The sequence below is a fragment of the Netta rufina genome (assembly GCF_964035555.1).
Source record: "Netta rufina genome assembly, chromosome: 6".
Taxonomy (NCBI): Eukaryota; Metazoa; Chordata; class Aves; order Anseriformes; family Anatidae; genus Netta; species Netta rufina.
This window is the reverse complement of record NC_140129.1, coordinates 19,983,259-20,007,923: the sequence shown is the minus strand read 5'-3', so window position 1 is coordinate 20,007,923 and position 24,665 is coordinate 19,983,259. Positions and strand designations below refer to the sequence as shown.

At 36.8% G+C, this 24,665-nt stretch overlaps 1 protein-coding gene across 1 annotated transcript in view; it reads left to right on the top strand.

The window, feature by feature from the left end:
• MYO3B (myosin IIIB) overlaps positions 1 to 24,665 on the top strand; it is a gene marked incomplete at both ends in the record, with an annotated part of 189,956 nt that overhangs the window by 33,998 nt on the left and 131,293 nt on the right. The window contains one exon of the mRNA XM_084289478.1: positions 6,219 to 6,364. Within this exon, the coding sequence (XP_084145604.1) occupies positions 6,219 to 6,364 (146 nt within the window). The remainder of the gene's footprint in view (positions 1 to 6,218; positions 6,365 to 24,665) is intronic.

Here is a 24,665-nt window from a genome sequence, read left to right as displayed (position 1 = left end):
TAAAAACAGTTCTACAGTGAAACAGTATGTGCATGTTATGATAAAGAAACATAAGGAACAATGTATTTTCTCTGATTTTAATAAGGAAAATGTTGAAAATGTTTCCTCTTAACATCTTCCCAAAATGTTTAACAACTATTCTCTTGCAGCTTTTAAGATGTTACTGAATTAACTGTAACCGCTTTTCTTTTTAACTTTGTGAATTACAATAAGTAATGTAAGATAGACAATATTAAAAAATGTGCGCTCAAAATAGTAATAAAAAAAAAAAATCACCAATCTGTTTCAGGGAGAAACTTGACAGATAGGCATAGAGAAAATTTCAGTTGCTTCTACAGAATTTTGTGTTTATCTAGCATAAGGATTAATTGTGAAATTCTTGAAAATTCCATGGATTTAATGGGGAAAAAATAAACGTTTTATATGAATGATGTTTGCTACATTGTGATTTGAACATTGCTTGTTGATATCATTACTGTATTTATGGTAGTATGCTAGGTGTAGGGTGTAAAGGAATTTTCTACTTGATATATGTTCTGAAATAACATCCCTGCTTTCTGGAGGTTAAAGCAGTGGGACAGTGTTAGAAATTATTTTTAGGAATATTAGATATTTTATTGGAATTCAGCACTGGCTTTGAGTTTGGTCTTGTGGCATGTGGTAAGTGGTATAGGCATGCCAGAGAGAAACTGCTACACCTTAAGTGTGAGAAAGCAGGGAAGAAAAAATGGTGGAAACCAGTGGAGCAAGACTGGATGGAGGAAAGGAGGGACACAAAAGTGAAATCTTTATAGCAGGTCAGTGACAGAGTATGGGGTAGAGTTAGATCTCTAAATGGCCACATATAACTGAAATGCCTGTGACTCTAATGTGCCACCTTCTGAGACTTGACTGGCATGAAATAAACAAAGTCATATTTTTGGAAACACAGATTTTATAGGAAGCAAGTAAATAAATGTTAGTTTTTGTCTTGGTTATTTTTACCCCTTTCTTAATTTTCATGGTATAAAACAAAACAGTTGTGTGCTCAAAAGTTGATCTTTTTTTCTTTTTTCAACTGTATCAGTTGGTTTAATAAGAGGTACTCCAATTCCCTATAGATGTAGCCTTCTGGCAGGGCAGTCTAATGGTCTTAGGACTATTTGGCTTAGGTGAGGTAAAAAATAAAAATTATTTATTCACAGCTGTTAAAAAAAAACATAATTGTTTATATATAATTTTCAATGGATCAACATTAATTTAAATAATTACTAATGCAAAATATTTAAATATTAATTGCTTTTTATTTTGGTAGCACTTTAAACAATATACTTTTTCTGATAGAAATTTGAATGACAGTCATAAATAAGGAACTGAAATACAAATAAGAAGATGTGGAATATGGAACCAATTTCAGCTACAAATTTGCTGTTGTTTTAATAGGTTAAATGTGCTTGAGGGGTGGATAGGGGAAATACAAATCATGTATATTTATATAGACAAATCTACATATATTATACCATAAATACATAGATATGAACTTTGGTCTGGATAATTCAATATCTCCAGTGCTGCTAAATGCTATGGTGAAAGAGTTGTGATGTGTTTTTGAGAACGTAGGATTTATAACAGTATTCAATTTTATATTTACCATCTAGATAAATTAAGTTGGATTACATAATGTCAGGTGGACAGCAGAAATTCAGTTGGTTTGTTTTGATTTTCATACTTGGCAGTTTTGTTCTCCTTGCAGCAAGGGTAAGTATTTGGTACCACGTTTATTTTTTCATACGCAGTGCTCTGCTTTCAGCATTGTGCTCACACACCTCATAAGCTGCTTAGTTAGCTACGGCAGCTGAAAACAGCACTGCCTTTCTTCAGGAGCATCAACATTTTAACTGCAGAGCTGCTTCTGCTGGTGGGTCACCAGAGCTAATTGTGTAGCAGTTGTCTCTAGGTAGCAGATCTGTACTGTTGTTATCAGTCTACTGTAATGTGTGTGCTTGCAGCTATACTTTGTACGTGCATTGACTGTGCAGAAGCAAAATGGAAGTAAGTTCACTTCTAATAATTCCAGGTAAGCTTTGAAAGGTTTAATGTATTTTGCTTCAGCTGAACATATGTGAATATGAACATCTGTAGTATAGCTTACTTTCTGCCCATAAGCAGTATGTCCAGTATACAAATAACAGCTAGTTCTCTGTATTATCTGTTTTGCCTCTTTTACATCCACCCCGTGATCTGCTTGTGCACCTGCTGAAGTTCAAAAAAATCTTTGCAATGATTTCAAAACAAGTAGAATTATATTCTTCAGAAAAAGGAAAATCTTCTTGTCAGGGAGTGAATTGTTGTGTATTTCTGTGAAGTGTATTTCTGTAGACGTTATAAATTGCACAGAATGCCTGATCACCAGCTTCTCCAAATGCCCTCCAGTTTGTGTGACTGATTCATTTATGTGCTGTTTTTGGCAGACCAGTGATTGGCTCCCCACTTCACTCTGACTTTGACCCTCAACACAAACGGTGTTGACAACTACCATCCCATTGTCTGTTTCTCTGTGTGATGTTAAGGTGTTTTTCATCCTAACGCTGTATAGCTGGGTGTGAAACCATGATGAAATTACAACTAGTACAAAAGGTGACAGTCTGTCTCCTTAGCAACCTGGGCTGCTGTGTGCACGTAACCAGTCTGTGCCAAAGTGCAGGACTTGGTGCTTATTCCCATGGCATTCACTGGCAAATCCTGAGATTAACTGCATCATCCCCTACTGCCTGGGGAAGCAAACTGCCTTTTCCTTTTTGCTTGTACCAGCAAGGGAGGATTTTGCTGGATATAAAATAGGTACAGATGTGATGAAGTCTTTGCACAAGGTAGAGAAAGGAAGTAGCGTGTTCTTCAGTTTCAGATCATTTCTTCCGGGCTGTCTGCCTTCACACCCCGCTGGGCAGAGCAGGAATCAGCAGAGCCTTGGAAGCTGAGAGGCAGTTTGAGCTCCAGAGCTCTGACTGAAAAGGACAGATGGTCCCAAAAAATAAGTCTCTTTGAGTTCCCTGTAGAGACAGGAACATAATTAAGGATAAGTCAATGGTATTTTTCCTTTTTTATTTGTCTTTCAGAGATTTTTGCTCTGCAGGGAGTTCCAGTGGTTTTAAAGGCAAGACAGAACTGGGGCATTCCCAAGGGCTTAGCTTGTAAACTCTGACTGAGAGAACTGTTTCTTATTTAGACTTTGTTTTGAGGTAGTGTTGTCCACTATCCAACATATAAAGCGAACTCTCCATTTAGACCTTTCATCAAGGAAAAAAGTTGTAAAATCAGACTCTTGTTTTGAAAATAAAAATTAGTACCATTGGTGCTTCTATAAGTGGCGCATAAGATGGTAAGATTCTAATAATAAGTTCTGCAGAAATGTAAAACTTATTTCAAACCAAAGTGATCGTTAAAGCCATATACATGCTGCGTGTGCAGTGTCAGAAAAGCAGTTCATTTTGTACATTTTCTGTAAGGCTGGTCTCGCTATAGCCATGCTAACTGTCTACAAGGTACTTGCTAGCAAAGTCCCTTGGCTGGAGTTTTGGAAACAAAGACAATGTAAATTAAGGGGAATATTTTTCTAAAACAATCATTTCAGGCTCTGTTACTAGAACAGATGAGAATCTGACAGTGTTTAGTGCCAGTATTTTTGCAGTAGTGTCATTTTACCACCATGTGCTCTATTTACTGAAGGTGTGGCTGTTAGTGGTGGAGCACAGGGCATCCAGAGATGCTTTATTCATTCTTCTCCCTTTGTTTGGTATGTAATATATTATGAAGCTGAGAGAAACTCAAAGACTTTTTTCTTCTTTAACCAACAGTGCCAGTATACCTTCTCTTCATCATCCATCGCAAATGCAAAGCCCTTTGTTTTCATTTTGTTTTGGTGTAGCTTGTTAAACCTTCTAAGACTAAGATACAAGCCAATGGCAAAACTTGCTATGTACTTAGAAGTGATTTAGTGTGCTTATAGAGTAAAGAGTGGTGGTGTCTTTGAATGCAGGAGAGCTCAGCTATGTTCCTGGCACTGCTGCTGATGTCCATTGTGACCTTGAGCAGATGCTTCTGTTCCTTCCCTTGAAAACAAAAATATATTCATCTGCCTCATAAAGTTTGAGAACAAATAGCCAAGTATTTGCAAAGGACTCAGCACAATTATGAGAACCAGGCAACTTCTGAGATAATCACTGCGAGGAGATGGGCTCTAATGGTTTTTCAAACAAGCAGATAAGTATTATTCATATATTAAAAAAGGAAGTGCATTTCATTAGTCATGTAGGGATAAACCATTTTCAGCTATCTATGAGTCATGACCTTGGAATCAGATTTGCATGACTTTTTTTTTTTTTTTTTTTTTTTTTAAGTGTCCATGGGTATACAGATGCTTTGGGAACTGTATAAAGAAACAAACAATCAAGAAACACAAGTATCCCTTGCAACCTCTGGGCAAAACTGCATTGAAGGAAATTGCAGCCAATGCCAAGAGTGGCCTCTCTAGAACAAGTTATTTCAATATTGCTGATGGATCTCAACACTTTCTTACAAGTTTCTACAACAAATTTCATTTCTTTTCCTTCTCTTTAAGGCATGGTATAAGGAAATGAAATTATCATGTAAGCCTCTGAAATGAGACTGGTGGTTTAAAGCTGACTTATTGAGTTGCATAGCATCTGCCTATTGCACTGCAAAACTCGTTTTTTTTTTTCAAGAGATGAGGAATCTCTGGGATGAAATTGAGGTTATAATGAACTCTCTGAGGAACTAAGAAATACTTCAGAGCTTTCACTCAAGACATTCTGTTGATGAGAAGGGAATTAATTAGTGACTGACTGCCCCCCCCCCAAAAAAAAAAAAAAAAAATCATATGCATTGCTGTAGTATTTTAAATAGTATGTGCAACACCCCTGATTTCTGCTAAAGTAAGTGATGGAGTCATGAGTTCCAGAGCAAAAGATGGGCAGGCCCTGTGGGCCTGTGGAACAGAACCTGGAGCTCCCCTGTTAGGGGAGTTTATGGAGAAAGTATTTGAGAGCTTGGTTTGTAATCAGGATCTTCTGCAGGAAAGGTTTTCTTAGAGCAGGCTCTGTGTGACTGTCTGCCAGCAGCTACGTGGGATGCTGACTTGCAGGTTTTACTCTGCAAAGCTGCAAAGCACTATCCTAAACTGAAGCCCTAGCACAGAAATTGGAAGTAACACAAGTGTAAAACAAACTAACAAAACCCTCTTACAGGAACACAAATACATCCACCCTGGGACATACTATCAGAAGTTTCTGGTTATCTCAAGTACAAATTAGCAACAATATTTAAAACTTTAAGGAAAAATCACAGAAGTAGATATTAGCAATATGCAGGGATCCAACATTTTCATAGCAGTTCATATAATTGGTTAAATTTGAGAAGGTGAACTTGAGACAGAATTCCAAATCATGATAGAATGAAAGGCAATGAAGCTGTGATTTTTTGCTCGAGTCTGTTGCAAAGATAAAGGCTAAACTTGAATTTGAATCTCATGTTCAAATGCAGAATTGTTTCCAGGTTCTATCTAATGGTTAGCTTCTGGTTACAATGAAAGCAATTAGTTAACTGGTAGTCTGCATTAGGTTTGTGATACAAAATTCTGGTGATGTCCAAGGAGAGATTCCTGTTATTTCAGTTTGTCTTAGACAAGGTACATGATGTGTTAATTAAGATTTTTTATTTTTTTAACTACTCAGTCCTAGTAGGGACAAACAAACAAACCAAAATTGGCAGGAATGATTGATGGAAAATTCTTATCTAAAAAACAGCTGTGCAAATCAGTCTATCCTCATGAATAGTCATAGAAGTTAGTAAGAATAACATCAATAGTATTCTCTGCTATTGCATTGGTTTCTGTAGGAAGTGTTTTCAAAACCAGAATTTAGTACAGCATATTTCTTTGTATCAGTATCTGAAGCATTCCACAGATCTTCCCGTATTAAGATAAATAAATGGAAAAACACACACACACAAAACAAACCAAAACAAACAAAAAAAACAACTAAGAAGTTCTAATTTACTGTTACATTTTGTGGGATTTTTCCCAGCTGGGATATGCAGGCAAAGATATGCATTTGAAATCTAATTAGGATTTTAGACATGACTCGGTGGAGTTATGTGTCATACTAGGATGGCCTGAAATGTGCATTAGGTTAATGCATTGTTTTCTTTTTTTTTGCTGATAGGTCATTGCTTGTGAACAGCAGTATGACTATTCATATGATGCTCGATGTGACGTATGGTCCTTGGGAATAACAGCTATTGAGCTGGGGGATGGAGACCCTCCTTTATTTGACATGCATCCGGTGAAAACCCTTTTTAAAATTCCAAGGTATGACACTAGATGGCTCTCTTCGCTCACTAGTTTGTTCAAAAGCAACCTAGTCAGGTGAAAGGAATATTTGGTAAACATCTTTGCTTCAAATCCTAAGAATCTCTTATAAGGTAACACATTAAAAATGTGTAATGTCAAGACTTTTTTTTTCAGCCTGACTTCTACATGAATTTAGACTGGTTTATGGTTAGACCACCTTGAAATGATGTATAATAACATTTGTTATACTCTCATTTTAGTAAGTAAAATCATATAATATCTACGTACCTTTCTTCAAATGTATTTTTCTTAGCTACTATCGATTTTTTTTTTCCCAAAAGAGGAAGAAGCCAACATTTGAAACTGTTGAATAATGTTTTTCAATGTTATTCTTGTAGAGTCTTAGGCTGCTTTTACTGTGGAAGAAAAACACGCAATTTTGACCATACTATGAAACAGTCTGTCGATTGCAGCAAACACTAGTCATCATTTATTTTTTCATTTACCCAAGAATGTTAAGATTTGACAATCTGGATCCTCACACATGGATATGAAAAGGAGATAGAAATTGCTTCCGTGTGTGGTCATGTAAATTAACTGCATTACTTCATGATGACTGTTTTTGCTTTCATTTTGTTCTCATTTCATTGATGCTTCCTGAATAAGTTGATTAACAGTGTAAAATAGGGTTTAACGACAGAACAGTTGTATTAATAGGAGAAATATATCAAGAATTTGTCTGCCACTGGTTACAGACTGGCATGTACTTGTCTTTTTTTTGCTTATAAAGAAAGAATTGCCACTGACTGATAACAGTTTAAAACCTTCAGCTATATGAGAGTTTGACCTTTTGTTATCTGCTCAGTTATCACAGGCTTTTAAAATTTCTTCTGATTGCAATTTGCATTTCTGATTAAGTCTATTTATATGCAGATGCAGTTGTGCTAGGTTCTGCATCATATAGTTATCTCCTTCTCCCCAGCCCAGACATGAACTGCCAACACTCTTTCCAAAATTATTCATACTGAAGCAGCAGTTCATCTTGTGTCCTTTGCACAAGTGCAAAACAGATCCTGGCAATTAAGACAGTGAGGTAGGCTTCAGATTAATAAAGCGATATCTATAAATTTTATCAGTGCTCAAAACAGCTTGAAAGGACAGAAGTCATGTCAATGGTATAAAGCAACAGCAAACAATAGGGTGATACATAGAATAAGACATATGGGGGCTTTGATTTCTGTCTATAGTTTCTCTCCCTATTTGCTGTTGCATCTCCATATAACTCAGCAAAACCAATATGAATTATCTGTTTTGATGAAATAAATAATGGGTACATTTACTTAATAGAATGGTAGAAGTCTTTTATGCTTATAAGTCAAGGGATTTCCTTCTGCTCTGTGTTTTATAAGCTATAGCTATGCTCTGCTACTGGTAACTGCATTCAAATTAGATAAAGTGGACCAGTGCTGAGTGGCATAAGGGCCTGGGGTATGGGAAACAGAGCTTCTGTCCCGGTTCTTGTTTGAAGTCAATTCTGAGAGAGAGAGAGAGTAAATACTGAGAGAGAAAGTGCATTCCCCTCTGTCATGGTTTAACCCAGCAGGCAACTAAGCACCATGCAGCCATTTGCTCACTTCTCCCCAGTGGGAGAGAATTTGGGGGAAAAAAGTAAAACTCGTGGGTTGAGATAAAGACAGATTAATAGGACACAAAAGGTAGGGGAAAACAACATCAATAATAATAATAATAGAATATACAAAAAAAAGTGATTCACAATGCAGTTGCTCAGCCTGTCCCTGAGCCTCTACCCCCCATCCAGCCAACCCCACCAGTGCTGTTGTTCAGCAGGATGCCACATGGTGTGGGATGTCCCTTTGGTCAGTCTGGGTCACCTGTCCTGGCTGTGTCCCTTCCCAGCTTCCTGTGCACCCCCAGAGCAGCACTGTTCAACAACAACAACAAAAACATCAGCACGTTATCAAACTTATTTTCATCTTAAATCCAAAACATGGCACCATACCAGCTACTAGGAAGAAAATTAACGGTATCCCAGCTGAAACAAGGACACCCTTTTATAGTAGTTTGATAGTTTAGAATTAATCTGCTATATTGCAGTTGACTTTCCAAGACAGTTCAATCCCAAATCCTCAAAGTTCAGAGATCTGGCATCTTTACACTTTTTGCTTTCATGATAATTAATGTCACGATTGTAAATGCAAATGTTAAGACAGTTGGTCATTTCAGGCAGTTAGTATCCCAAGATGGGTTTCTCATCTCTGAATTTATTCAATGCAATTTCTTAACTACAATAACGTGTAGTAGCAAGAATGTCTATAGTTTAGCTATTTTTTATTGGAAGAAATCCCTGCTTTTATTTTTGCGTGCCACTTGCTAACTCTGTTTGATAAACCTTGGCTGCCTTATAAGAGGATAGGGTTTAAACCTCCACCAGAAGTTTAAATCAAGCCATAATTCTGCACATCTGGTGAGATGAAGGAAGGGCTCGCTCATGTGACTACTGTCAGTGCATGATGGTGACAGCAGCACTCAGCTGAAACCTGGAGTTTACTGCACCTCAGGGGTATAGTGAGAATGGAGAACTTGTTCAGCTAGGCTTAGCTTTCAACTGGGAAGTCACCATTAGCAGTTTCTGAAGTTGTGTTAGAACAGCTATTTGTCGTTCAAGCCACATTACTATTTGAGTTCAGTGGAGCTGAAGGGGCATATTAAGGTGCACATTTCTAATTCTGAGATCCTATCACTTCTGTGTCAGGATGTAGTCTTATGTAACTCCAGCTTTGTGTATGAGCCCATACTGTTTGACAGAGACATGTAATATAATTTGTTAATAACCACTCCTCTTTCAGCTGTGGTTTCTTGGGGTTTGATGTGAAATTGGCAAATCAGGTTTCAGCTATTGTTCAATTACTAATGTACTAAATTCACTAAAACAACGTGGCACCACATCATGTTATAGCGATGGTGTAACTTTGGTACCTTACAGTCAAGCTCCATTTTGTCTGAAAGCATAAAAACATACTAAGAATAATGAGCAATAAATGTCGTGTGTTATTGACTTCCTGCATATATCTGATTTCTCTGTGTTTTCTCCCGTTATAATTTTTGATGATAGGATTGATTTGACCTTAGTTTCAAGAAGAAGGGGTGAAATTGACATTCACAGTATATGACACTTGGACATCACTCAGGCAGAGTTATCTGAAATTGTTTCCTTGTTCCCTTACATTCTTGACTACTATAGATCTGTACTTTTCTGTTTATACTACTTTCAGTGTGCTAAACTGGTTTGATTTTTATGCTGCTGATTTCTTTATGTTAGCAGAAAACTTTTCAATACTTCACAACTTTTATTACCAAGGAGTGAATAATATGTTTTCATGAATGTACCTTAAAATGTTAGTTGCTAAATAATGATAGTTAATAGATAATAAACTAGATAATAAAATCTGTATGTGTGTTTCCACAGAATTCCTCCATTCCCAAGTAGGAAACTAAAGTAGTTAAGTTTCTGTTGGTTTAGTTATTGGATTTTTTTCTGGACAGCCAGTAGGTGCGCTGCTAGCCTTGGCTTTGAGTATCAGCTTGGTGAGTTATGGACCTAGGTGTTAGTCTTAAATGAATTGCAATGAGATCTGTGCAGTTTACTTTGACTTTATAAGGTTTGAATCAACCAATGAATGAATTATTTTGTACTGTGTCTCAGCAATTACATACCCCCAAAATCTCTGGAGACACTTTCTGTCCTTCTGTGTTGACCTCAACTTGTGCAAGCAGATGATACACAATTAGGCTTTTATGTTTTTTTCTATGCTATTTTAAGCAAGAAAATGGGAAAAGATAACAGTAGTCAAACATGATATGCTTTTTGGATTCTCTAAATAAGAAGCAAATAAGGTACTAAATTCAGTTGGTACTAGTTACAAAGCATAAATGTTCTTCCAGTAGGTAACAAATTACAGTTTTCTATTCTTTCTATACAGCAGTTACAACGATAGTAGGGAAGGTCAGAGTGACATTGCTTTAGAAAATGCAATATTCAGCAAAGCATAGTTAAATTTCAATCCACAGGAAACTCTGTGGAGGAATTAAATCTTTATTCCAAAACTTCAGATTTCTGTTTAGTTTATCACCTCCAACTAGCACAGGTCCACGTCTCAATTCTGTAGCTTGAGCCAGGAATGTACAAAGCACCGGTTTTAATAGACTAGAGGTCTGCAAAGGAGCATGTCTGCATGTATATCATAGGACCCCTGCACATGTTTGGGCATTGGTGCAAGGGGAGGCCCCTTATGCCCATTTAAATTTAGAATTATCTTTATATTTCTATTTCAAATACTTTACGTTCACCTCTTCAGAGGACATTAGTGGAAAACAATATATCTAGTTGCTATAAACATTCTCTCTATCCGATTCTAGTTATGTATCTCATGGAAAGACTGTTTAAATTAGGATTTTCTTATAGTTTGCTGTACAAGATAGTGTCTACATGTATAAGGAAACAACAGGGCTTGTAGTGTCAGCCCTGTGAGCTGACAAATGAGAGTGGCAGCTGGTCCAGAAGAGAAGTAACATGGAAAATTCTGAACTGGCACCAACATACCTGATTTCTGCATTCTTTGTCAGTGCTCTGAGGTTCTTAGCTCTGTATTTTCATAACTATTTGGTAGTTTTAACATCTCTGTCCTTATAGCATTGCTGAAGGACATTGATTCAGATGCTTTTGTCTCTGATCTGGATCCTGTCTGCTGAAAGTGCTTCTTTTGACTGAAGATAGTTCTTAACAGGACATTTTAGATAACGAGGCCTCAGTCATGTCTGTCCGTCTCCTACATCTCCTCAACATGAGCAGCAACTGTCTTGTCAGAATAGGACTTAGCTTTTCTTATTTGCAGTTCTCTTCTCCCATCTTGTTCAGGGTAAGGGTTTTATTATGAAGATTCTAGTAGAAGGCCCATAAATGCTTCTGATAGATAAATAGCAGCAGTTGACAGGCTGCAAACAGATGTGTTACTTCCTGTTCTCCATTTTTAGTGTATTTTAAACCGTAACTACTAACTGCCTCCAGTATGATGTGGATGACATATGCTCACTGATGACCTGACAATAATGATCCTTGTCCTGAAGAAGGGGCATCACATGCGCTGTTTCTCACACTTAGTATTCCATCTTGCAGCTACCAGAAATCTGTTTGAGCAGAACAATGTAAAGCTTTCTTTTCATTGAGTCCAGCAAAAGAAAACGTGATTAGAGATTGAATTTATCTCAAAAAGAACTGAATTTCAGGGGGCAAGTGAACACAGAATTTACTGAGTGTCTGAAGTCAGGCATGAAAAATAGGTGACTCCAATGTGCTGCACTCTTCTGAAAACCTGACCATTGTTTCATAGTAGGAGATGCTGGATGCTGAACATTTATGAAAATACTGCTTTTTTTTTTTTTTTTTTTTAAAAAAAAGATATGAAACATTAACTTTGTATTTTTGATAACGTGGCAAGAGCTGTTGGCCAGATGCTTAAGCATTTTTCAGTGGTTAACCTCTTTTCTTGTCCTACAGAGAATATCTGATAGCAAAGATGGAGAGAAGAAGAAAATGTCAGTTAAATTTTAGGTGAGATATTTCATTAGACACTAGCCTTCTGGACCTAATCTTTGTATTTACTTTGTGGATTTGGAAGAGAAGGGGATGTGTGTTCATGGATTAATGGAAATTTGTAAAACCTTTCTCATTCATGAACACTTCACTATATGAATGTGCACTGTTTTGGAAACAGTTTTGATACTACATACTCAAGTCTTATTCTTAAAAATGGTAGTAAGAAAGGAAACATTATCTTAGAGAAAATGTTATTGTTCTGTTTTACAATGATATGAACATTGTCCCTCATCAAAACGAATTCTTGGAACTAAATCATAAATCTCCTGAAAAGGGACCTCCAGTGCCTACAGATAGAGATAAATCATACTGAGAAGACACTGAACCATGAAACGATTCTGTTAACATGTCATCTGTCTAGGAATATATTTTCAAATCTTCAACAGAAGGGTCTAAATTATGAATGGAAGGGGGCCTAACAAAGTTGGTAGTTTGGGAGTTGATACTTTTAACCTCTTCCATCTGCTGCCACTACTTAGGTGTGTCTGTTTTGGCAAAATAATACAAAGTAAAAGATTGTCAAATGCTATTAGACCTCAGCTTTTTGAAGTAAAATAGACGCATAAGTTCTTCAAACAACGTTGTGCGAAGTGTTGCATTGTGTCAGTGTTATCTCTTAAGGTAGCAGTGATTTGAAGTTTTGAAAAGAAAATTTATGTCTATGAAAAACAACATGGCAAAGAGGAGATAAGCAATGTACATTGTAGTCTGGAAAGGGTATATATACCAGTGGAAAGTGAGGATTTTAGACCATGTTGCACAGATCCTTTGTTTCAGGATCTGTCTCTTTAATCATCCTGTTTACCCTGTTACCCTGTTTACCACAGGGATATGGTAAATTTAGAGCGAATTTCTAGGCTCACTGGCAGCTGCCATTAACAGAAACTGAATTAATTTTTCCTCTCATCTGTCAAGTATTGCTCTTCTGAAAGCTGGAGAAGGCACCCGTCTCCCTTCTCTTGTAGGTGAGATTGAGGTTCGTTCCTTCCCTCTGGATGGCAGCACAACTCCCTGGTGTATCAGTTGCTTCTCCTAGGTTTGTATTGTAAGCAAAGTTGCTGAGGGTGTACTCTGCCCCATCAATCTGATCACTAGTAAAGATGCTGAACAGGACTGGACTCAATATTCACCCCTGGGGTACGCCACACTACTGATGTCCAACTAGACTTTGAATCATCGATCGCCACCCTTGGGCTTGGTCATTTAGACAGTTTTTGGTCCAACTCACTGTCTGCTCATCTAGGCCATCTGTTATCAGCTTTTCTGTCAGTTTCTTGTGAAAAACTGTTAAAAGCCTTACTGAGTCAAGGCAGGACTATATCAACTGTTCTCCCTTCATCTGTCCTTTACTGCATAATTGTAGGGGCTCTTGGCACAGCTTTTTTAAAGCTTTATAATGCCTCTTTGGTTTTTCCTTGGTGAACAGAGTCTGAGGAGAGTTGGAAGTTGTTTGTCTCTGTAGGTACCCCTACCCATTGAGCATAAATGTTCAATCATATGGTGGTAAGGAAAGGGAAAATTGAAGCCAGGGGCTTTCCTTTGCAGAAACCAGGTCCATATTCAGATAAGCCAAGGAGCAAGATGGGTGAATGTCCTGGTATTTTGTTCGTATAATCTGACAAAACATGTATTAATTCCATGGGGAAAGAGTGCTAAGAGGACAAGATGTTTAAATGTTACTGTTATCACATTGCCTCACAGTTTACAACATTACCAAAATGTGCTTGATTAGGGACTCTGTCCATCTAAAGATATATAGAAGTTATATGTTACTGAGTCATTTCCAGCAAGTACATAAACTGGTAAAAGTCAAGTGTGTCCTAGAGTTTCAATATCAGACATGAACAGACTTTTCCCAGGGTTGAACTGAGTAATGAGTGGTTGGTAGTAGTATTTTCCTTACATCATCTGTGTCTAAAAAGCAGAGAGAACAGTTTGTGTCTAAGAACATATCAAATATGTATTGATAACTAGTCTTTAAGTCTGGCAATACATCTAAAAACGGAAGTATATGCAGTTAGCAGATATATCACAGTAAAACTGTTCCTCATTACCTTATACCATTTTAATATATTTGAGAAAGTGGCAAAATATTATAAACATTTTCTGTATACTGCATGAGATAGTGGAGATTAAGTCCTGGAGTTAAATCATCTTGGTGCAATTTCCCTCCTGTATTTCTCTAGCTAGTTAGTTATCACATAAACAATTATACAGTTGCATATGTTATCTTACTGATTTTGTCTTTCTATTCCATTTCATAAATTGTTTGCAAGTAGACTTTGATTTTGCAGTTACATTCTTTCCTCAGATGTATTCATAGACTAATTTCAGCAAGTAATTTGCGCTCTGTGGCTTGTTGTTGAATAGCCTGTTATAAACATTTACTATTTCAGCTGTTAGGAAGGACTTTGCCTACATAGTGGTTGCCATTTTGTGATTGGTTAAGTCTCTCTTCCAGCTGGCTTTCTGGTCAAGACAGACAATTACAAGTAGAAGGGCATTGTTTTATATTTATATTCTCCACTGCTTATTTAAAACAGGCTGTTTCAGCAAACATTCCTGCCAGTATATCTGTTGCTAGAACATGCAAGGAATTTACAGACACAAGAGCTAAAATGTGTGCAGCTGAAATGAATTCATTGAGAAGCTCAAATGAATAATCGTGAAAATAAACATGCCCAGCTTTTAGCCATTTTCTGAGCAAACAAGAAAAGAATCACCTCGTATTCTGTTTTATTCTCAGTACTGCACTCTTAACCCTCTCAGAGCTCTAGGTAGAAGCTGACATGCCTAGCAGATGGTTTTAGTGACTCCATATGCCATTCATTTCATGCATTAAATGCACGTAAACTGTTTTAGTCAACCAGTTTCTGAAGTAAATTACTACTTTTCAAAATCCATTGCATAAGTAATAGCAGACAGCTAAGATACAGTAAGTGCCATTTTGTTTTGCTCTAGTGGAAAATTTCATGCTGACAAGGTCAAGCCCTTCAGTCTGAGAGCAGTCAAGTGATGAAAGGCGCATCCAGCACAAGGAGAGGTGGTAGATGGACATCCACTAACTGTTGTCTCCTTCAGGAGTAGTGAGGATTTTAAACGTTTTAAACGTAGCTTAGATTTATGGAGTTGAGCTAGCTACAAAATCTTGCTTTAATTATGTAAATGAAAAATAGATTGTTTTTAGTGTGTTTTCAAAACTTCTCATGTCTTGACAATTTACATGGAAGCCCAGTAGTTAACAACATTGTCTGTAGTTGTCCTGTAGTTGTGAGGGCAAGAAAATAATCCTCAATACAGCAATTACTAATTTTAAGGAGGTTCTTGCTATGGTGCATGGTAAAATAGCGGTTGTAATGGAGAAGGTGTAGAATGGCTGAATATTTTTTTAGTACAGGGAAGTACTTGTGCTCTGCATTTGAAATGAGTTTGAAGACAGAGTGGGAAAATCAGTCAGTTATAAATAGTTAACAGCCAATTTTCCACTATTCAGCCAAGAGAACAGCTTCCTTCTAGGTAGATAATTCACATGTAATATTGCTTTGCAGTAAGACATTTTCTGTTCAGATATTTCTATATGATTGATTAATATACTATGTTATGGAAATAGATTCTTAGGCTAAAAATAATTGAGATAATCTCAGACTCAAATTGCTCAGTAAAGAACTAGGTAGCTACACTTTCAACATATAAATCTACATCATTACTAGAGGTTGCTGAGAGGCTGCTGATGCCTTATTAGATAAGGTTTAGATAGATTACCTGCAGCACTAAACAATTTACTGAGAACAGAAAATGGGCTTTCAATACAGTCTAGAAATGAAACATCACAATTATTTGAGATCCTCCGTAACCTTGGAAACAATTGGGAGCAGTGACATCAGCAACAATTATGTGCAATTTTTGTCTTTAGTTTATCACCAAGGTAACCAGAGCAGGTTTCCCTGCTTGAAATTTTAAGAATGTCTTGGTTCAGTATTAAGTGAGCATGCATGAAGCAAGCTGTTTAGAATCTGTTAAAATTGCATTATGTTTCCCTTTCAAAATCGTCCATCAGGATTTAAATTGTGTAAACCCAACTCATCTTTCCCCCTCACCCCACCCAGCCCCCTTTGGAACAGCTGCAGGTAAATGCAGCCTTCATTACTGTGTTAAATTCGTTGAATACTGGAAAGGACGAAAACGCTGAATTCCTGTTGCTGGCAACAAATAGCAAGTATTGCAATTGTACGTAGAGGCTACAAATTGCCCTGTTGTTTTTGAGGGTGGTACTCACCCACAGTTGAGGACAGATGATGTTCCCACATCTAACTTGCTCAGGAAAGCTCTGCATTCAAGTCTAGGTTCCTAAGAGACCTGCAGACAGCACCGCCTGAGGAATATATTGGATGAGTGGTTCCCTTAGATTCCCAGGCCGTGAGGCCTCCTTCTTCAGCCTGCTTCACATTGTGGTTGTGCCAGTCAGCAGTGGCCTAGCACGTTAGGATGGCCTAGATCCATCTTCATGCTTGCTCCAGAGAGGTGTTTTCTTTTTTTTCCTGCAGTGGGCCTTGGGGAAAGTGACATTTGAATTAAAACCTTGTTGTATAGGGGAAAAAGATATATTCCCATTCATAATTGCTATGAGACAGGTGCAATAATGCTGGCAGGGAGGATATTCAGGCCTCAGTATCTCTCATCTGTGTGTAGTTCAGTTTTAGAGAGAAACATTTTACTAGTAAGTTGTGATAATCTTTATCATTGAGTCATGGAGGTAAAAGGGCAAGCTGCGAAGAAGTTGTCTTCTAGTTTTCAGTTTAACACTGGAACACAGTCTCAGGTTAAAGCCACATCAAACGGCAATTTAGGAATGTATGTGTAGATTTAAGTTGCATATTCTACCTGTGATGTGTCTGTCAAACATTTTGTGTTTTTTTTATACATGTTTACCCATAGGTTGCTGCACACAAAGCACAGTTATGTTCTGGAGAGTTATTGTGCTTTAAGCTTCTCGTTTTGCTGGGATGGTTGTTTTTGCTTGTTGCTGCTTTGCAGGCAACCTGCCATGCTTGTGTCTTTGCGATCAAGTTAGAACTTGATTTTTCAAGGAAGGTAATATGGATCTGATTGTGTTTTGAGGGCAATCCTGAAGAAATGAAACTAGATTTCAAACCATTAGCCCTGGGAGTTTCCAAACCATACCTCATAGCCTATGGTTAATGTTGGAGTTCAGTAGCTCACATCACTTATAATGAATCAAAAAAAATAAATTAAATTTTTGCTTGAAAAAAGATAATCTGCTCACATACTTTGGTACTGCAGAGGGAATAAGACACCTCACACATTTCACAGTACCAAAGGCTTTCATGGGATGTAATTGAAAAATGGATGCCTTTCTCAGAAATAGAATATTGATGTTCATATTTGTAAAGGAATTAATTCACTGACTGATAGAAGCAGAAGAAGATGGAAGCCAATCTTTTTAGATAGTAGTCATAGACTAGCAAGATTGTATTTATCTTTAGGATTGCAAGGAATGTGAAATTGTTATTTTTTTATTTTTCTAATAATAAGTCCCTAAATACCAATGTGCTTTGGCCTCTAAAGTCTTTTCCAAAAATACGGAATAACAAATAATCACACTATTTGCAAACATGCTTGGTGAAATGGAGCTGTGCCTTGCAATATATTGATTCACTTGTTACAGTTTTCAGTTTGATTAATGCTAAAATTCCATGCAGTACATTTAATCATTATTCATGATTAGTGCAGTAATAATGCACTGGGCATATCTACACATTTACTATTAACAATTAATGTCTTACATTTCTTTCCTATCATAGGTGCAATCATATGGTAGAACTCATAAAAATTTTGAAGAAATATTTATTGGAGTAGACACTTGTTATAAATCTTGATAACTAGGATATTCAGGGAGTTAATAATGATTTCCATAGGTTTATTTTATGATAATGAAAGGCTATTTAGATTATAGCTGTGTTGCAGCTTCTCTCAAGAATCTGGCCAGGAGATGCAAGTTTTCACCACTGTTGCAAGGACAAGAAAAACTCTCAGGCAAGAGATGAACTACTGCATCCTGTGCAAGGAGACCACTTTTTACATATGAAATGTAGTCAGACTAAATGACTGTTGGATTCCAGGTCTACAAACATTACACTAGTACTATGTGAAGAAATAGCAGGCAGGGAAAGGAGGGTGAGGAGAAGAGGAGGAAAAAAGTGACAGATAATGATATGGTAAATTGGTCTGTAAGTCTGGTCCTGTGACAGCACCGGTACTTACACGGAGCTATTTGACTGATAGTGAATGCCCTTTGTGAAGGCCTGACTGGATAAAGCGCTGAGCAACCTGAACTGAGCTCAGAGCTGCTTGTGCTTTAAGCAAGAGGTTGAACTAGAGATGTCCAGAGGTCTTCCAGCCTGCCTTAGTCTGTGCTGTGGTAAAAAGATTCTTGTCATACATGCAGGTATACAAGTGGAAATGTGAGTAGTATACAGTTAGAAGATAAATACTTCACTTCTTTATCGAGTCTGAATGAGACAATCATTGGACTAATTGTTCTGGTCGTTAGTAACCAAAATAAAATAGCACTGAGGGCATGCAAAAGATAAAAGAAAAAAAAAAAAGGAAATAAAATTAGCTGAGAAGACAGGAAAAGAAGCTGGTGGAACTGACCAAAACCAAGTGAATTTTCCAGGAAAATTGTGATTATTTTTAATGAGAACTACTTCTGTTATACTGAAAAAGTGTGTCAGTATTTTTATAACATATCCAAGAGATAGTTAGAAGCAATTTGAGCATAGCTCTGGTTTTCTCTAGGATAGAGGTATTTAAGGTTGGCGCTTTAATCTGCTTGGCAAGTGAATGATGAAAATCAATGACTGAAAGCTGTATTTAGAAAAAAATAAACACAAAATACATCACTTTATTTATGGGAGCAGTATTTTAGCAGGCATGCATACCCTGATGAACAAAGTAAGTCAAGTATGAGATGGTGGTGCTGGTCTGTTCTGGGCTTGAAACTGGGAGTCTGTGTATGTACAGCTGCTTAAAACAGGATCGGAAGTGTTGGTGATGCATGTATGAGAGAACTGATAATTTTGGGGCTTGCCTGATGAAACCTTTTTTGAAAGGAGGACACGGTGTTGTCTTCTGCAGTATGATTGTAGGAGAAGAAAGTCTTAGACTGTGGCTAGAAAGTCAGACACACAGCAAAGGGGAGAACAAGATGGGTCTGAGAGCAGAGGGGAGCTTGGTTGAAAGCAAGTATTGTGGTTTTGGTAAGGGAGTGCTTAAGTTTTTGTTTTTGTTTTTCCTGTGCAGATGGTGCTTTTGTAACCTTGTGAGGGCAGAAGCATCTCTCCTCTTGAGAAAGTGTGTCAGTGTTTCGGTGTTCAGCAGCACAGTCTCTAAGAATATTATGAAAAAATAGTTGTAACAACTTTCACCTTTCTACCTGGCTGACTAAAATGGTTTGATTTTATGCAGTTTAGTTTGGTTAAATTAGCTAAAATGCTGCTTCTGGGTTTCTTCATTCACAGTATAAGTTAATCAGATTCTCTTCTACCAGACTATTCACATAATAGACCAAGCGCTGGGTGAGAATGTGCTGAATTACAAGAAGATAGCTTTATTGGGCAAGTTGATGAACCATGATCTGCTGCTAGCATGCAAATGTGTCAGACTTCTTCAGGCAGCATCTGCTTGAACTGTCTAGGGAAACCAAAAGAACACAAAACATCCTATGCTGGAACAGAAACAGAGATCTGACTTGGTGAAAGTGTAATTTTCTTCTCTGTTTAGTCATGATATGTGTGTTGGTTTTTTTTTGTTGTTGTTTTTATTTGAATGCTCGTGTCATGACAACATATGTAATCGCCTCTTAGTTCCTCATAATCAATTACTGAGAGGACATTTAGGAAAGAAGCAAGGTTTGTGTTCTATATTGTTTCCTCTATTTTTATTATTATAAAAATATTTTACTTCTCAGCTCATTTATTTTAAGGTTTGCTTTAAAACAAACAAACAAACAATTTATCTCCCCTCACTGGATTCTTGCATTGGCTATTTAAGCCTTGTAGAACCTATGATGACTTTTTAAAAGACTCCTCAGATACAGTTAGTGCTCACTCAAATCAAATATGCAGTAATACTCTTTGTGAGAGCTCTCTTTGAAGCATATCTAACTTCAGTTTCAGGATCTCAATAAATCTGTCAGAACTCTGCACTCCAGAAAAAACTGGGGAAAACATGACTATGCATAGTTTAATTGTTGTTAGGTGTCTAAAAGGACACAAATGCTTTTTTTTTCCACATATTTATTGAGGTGTTTGATTGTATAAGAGTGTTTGATTGTAGATCACAGCTGACTTTATTTGGAACATAAGTACCTGATGTTTTTTAACATTTTAAAGATAAAACCATGCTGTAATTTGGATTCTTGTTCAGTGTGTTAATATTTACTATAGAAAAAGACACCTGAAACACATTTTTGTATCCAAAACAATTACTGCTATTGCATTCTGCACATTGTTTACACCTTTTTTTTTTTTTTACTGATGTTCACAGAAGATTAAATCCTTTCCCAGTTAAAGTTGGTGGCAAAAATCTAACAGTTTTTAGGGCACACAAATTTCACCTGAATTTTTTCTTCCACAGTTTGAACAATGTGCTTGTCTCATACCCATTTATTTATTTTAAAGTATTCCTCCTGTCCATTCTTTCACCACCAGTTGCTTTGGGGTTTTTACCCATTCCCAGGATATTGCAGTCTATCATGTGGTAGTTTGCATTCTGTAGTAGTCACGAAAGTAACAGTCTTCAAAGCATTTATTTTTAAAAGGTCTGTATTGTATTTTTGTTTCCTAGATTACATCCTTGGCTATTTTCTTGCTTCATCTCCCTGTGTCAGATGCCAATGTTCTCTTAACCCACGCAGAATGATTTATGTCAGCTCTTTTCTGTCTTCCAACAATGTTTCATCACTGTGCTGCTTTAAATGTTTTGGTCTCTTCAGAGTGTTTAGTGATGGTGCTTGTGTTTTTTCCTATTTTTTTTTTTTTTGAGAGAGACTACTCTTTGCATTTGGAGATCTTGGTTTGCTTGTCACCTGCGTTTATTAGTTTTCACTTCCGTTATAATCTACCAGGATTCCTGAGTCATAAAACGTTTTATAAGGGAGACCAAAATTCAAATGTTTTGAAAGCGAGCTTATTGGAAAGAATAGGTCAGGAAACTAATTCCAATCCACATACAGTCCTTATGCTCAGAAGGTGTGTTATCTTGTAAGAGAATTCAATTTAAAAGAAATAAAAAAGGTATTCTTACAGGTCTTGTACAATTCTTTATGCTTCAGTACTTAGTGAATTTCTTACAAGGGCCATGATAAAGATTCCAATGGCTCATTGGAAATGTGCCACCATTAACTAATGTATTCCATCTATAAGTATTCATTTCTGAACCAGACTGGTAAGGGTATCAGAATAATAGCAGTTCTTAAAATGGTATGAGCCAGACTAAACTGAAAGCACTGGGTAAGGTGTGAGTCATAAAAAGCATGAATAAAGAACAATCCTTGTCTCCTGTTGAAAATGCAGAGTGTAGGTGCTTGTTCTCATCAACCATAATGACTGAATTCAGTACTAGCCGTATCAAGCATATAGTAATAAGCTTCTTTTATGAGGTTATTGTTGCTTTTGTTCATATTTCCATAGAGACTCAACTAAGAAAAGGTTCATTTCTCTCTCAGAAATGAAGGGATAAGAAAGTGTCTTCCTCTTTGAAAATAAAAGCCAAATTAATCAGATAAAGAAATACAAGTAAAGAAGTACAGCTAGCAAAAAGTTTTGTCCAGTATACCACAGAAGTTTACTGGCAGAGGTGGTTGGAACAGAAAATTTTATATTCTGATTCCTCGTTCAGTACCTGAATGAAGCTGCCTTCTTGGGATGAAAATTAATATTCTGGTTAGTATTTTTTGGCTTCTGGAATCACAGAGTGAAATTACCCTCGTTGAGGATGATCTTGCTTCTCTTTTTGTAACGGTATCCCAAATTCTGACCGTTTCTTGCTTTTTCCACTTGCATTTTCATGTTAACTATATTTCAGTCATCTCTTATTAACTGCTTGTCTGAAATTATCAAAGACCTTTTATTTACGTTAGTCATATAAGTTCATTTTCCTCCACTTAAGATAAACAATTTGCAGCATCTCAGTTAGCCTTCTTCTTGTTGAGCCAAATTTTAGCTTTCCAAGAGTGGACCTGCTCCACTGGGCAGGGACCTCAGGCTGGTGGCCTACTCAGGCCTCATAAGCTAGCTGCTGTACAGTGGGGATTTGAAACAAGTACAGTTGAGGACTTGCCCTTAGAAATTTACCTATGAGAGTTTCACTTTAAGATGCTTTATTTTCTAAGACAACTCTACAAATATGCAGTGTAATTGCAGTATCCTACTGTTCCAGCTACAGAATTTTAGTGTCTAGACAACACGATATGCATTTCAGCCAGGCACAGAAATATTATAGTCCCATCTTTATTTCTTTCACAACTGTCAGTTCTCTTGCTTTGCAAATTGACAGAGGCATGGTTTTAATAGAAAAGCAAAATACTGTATTGCAGTTAAGATGCGATTATAAATAAAAATCTCTATTGTTGCTTCCTCATTTTCAATTGCTGTTAATTTGCTGGTGCCTCTTTAACTCTCTGAAACTTCTGTGAATAAATGAGATGACAAAGCATAATTATAATTATGCTGTCTGTTTTAAAGCTTGACCACTGGAATGCAAAACTGTGTGAGTTCACCTCCATCAAAAAGTATTTCTGAAATAAAATACATGTTTCTGTCTCAGTGAAACCAGAAACTGAAACTGGAAACTGAAGAGTAAATGACAAGAATAAATGATGCCTTGTCAAGTCCTGAAAAAGGCTAATGAAACCTTGCAGCTGCCAAATCTGACTGAAACCAGTGGCCTGTGAATTGCAATGTTCAAGGGAAAAAGTCAAAGATAATCCAGATGTTCCCAAGCAGAACACTTCACAATACTTTTTCATTCATTTTCTTTGTCTGTATAAAGTTAAAAAAAAAAAAAAAAAAAGAAAAAAAAAAAAAAAGGAAAGAAAAGAAAAGGAGATTTTTTAAAAATGCATTTTCTGAAGGCGGTTATTTGACATTCAAAATAATTTGATGTGCTTAGCACATTATTTATTTCCATACTCATTACTTTAAAGGTGACTTTTATATTTACCTTTTTGAACACGGGATTGTTCCTGTGAAGGAGGTTTCTTAGGACATCTCTTTATATTCTCTTTATATTCTTCCTGAAGTGCTTTTCTTTTGGCAATGCATAAAATGAATCTTGAAAATCAAAAGGAGGTTTGTGCATAATTCTGGAACTGACTATCTTTTACCATTTATTTTTGCTCATTATTATGCTGGCTGATGAAATATTCTAAGCTGGAGACCTGTGAATAAATCTTCATTAAAATGTGTTTTAAAGAGGTAGTTGATATTTTTTTTCACTTATGGTTTTATATTTGTTTTACAGCTGGACCTGTAGTTCATTGTTAATCCACTGGTTTGCTTACTTAGCAGCATCAAAATAAACAGTCACGTAAAATCACAACCAAAAGAGGGCTAGTGTGGATTTATACATCGCAAAATGCAGAGCCATCATTCTTTTCTAAGAAAGAATGTAAGCAGATGTTCAATTTGCATTTTACTGGATCAGGACCCTTTATTAAAAAAAAAAAAAGTTTTAAAAGTGGATTGCTAACTTAGACCCTTTCTAGTAATTAGGATCCTCCAGTCTCTTATCCGTATTTGTCAATTTAACATTAAACTCAATATACATTTGTTTTACAGACTTTAGCACTATGTACAGCCTATGAAACAAAGAGTACATCCATTCCAGTGAAGGGGGAAATACCAGATAACTCTGTAAATAAAAGACAGCAAAATACTTGGGCAAGGAGAACTTTTTTTTTTTTCTTTTCTTTCAGCAATGAGGCAGGAGTGTCTTGAATTCTGCTCTCTCTTAACTGTTTCCTGGGTAGGTTTTGACTACATTCCCATAGCAGGTTTTGCTCTTGGTTTAAAGCAGCATATCCTTGCTCTCCTTGTTAGAATTAAGGCACTTCCACATCATTTCAGTAGATACACCTTTAATATTCTAGCAGATAAGAATTGAAGTTGTACTTTAACAGTTTAGTACTAGATATTTACATGAGTAGAACAGTCCTTTCAGGGAAAAGGAAAGTGGAGTGGAAAAGGAGAAACTAGTCCAAAGCAGAAGTGAATCATTTCCAAGTGAGGAGGTGGCTGGAGGGTGAATTTGGCAGGAGCATACCTTTTCTCTGTTCCCCTCCCCACCCTATCCGCTTTTGAACAAGTAATTTCAAAGGCCTGCCTCCAAATACATGGGAGGATTTTGTGCTGATTCTTCACTCCTGCTTGGAAACTGCAGTTTCTATCTTAGTCTTACAGAGCTGAAGGCAGTACCTTGCTTCCTACTGAGTGAACTTTGGTGAAATATAATACTGAAAGTAAATCAAACTTGAGTAGGCTTTAGTAGGAGGCAGATGAATGGGGGAGCGTTTAGGATATGAATTATTCAGTTAGATCAATGGAAACCTCTTACTGATTTGAA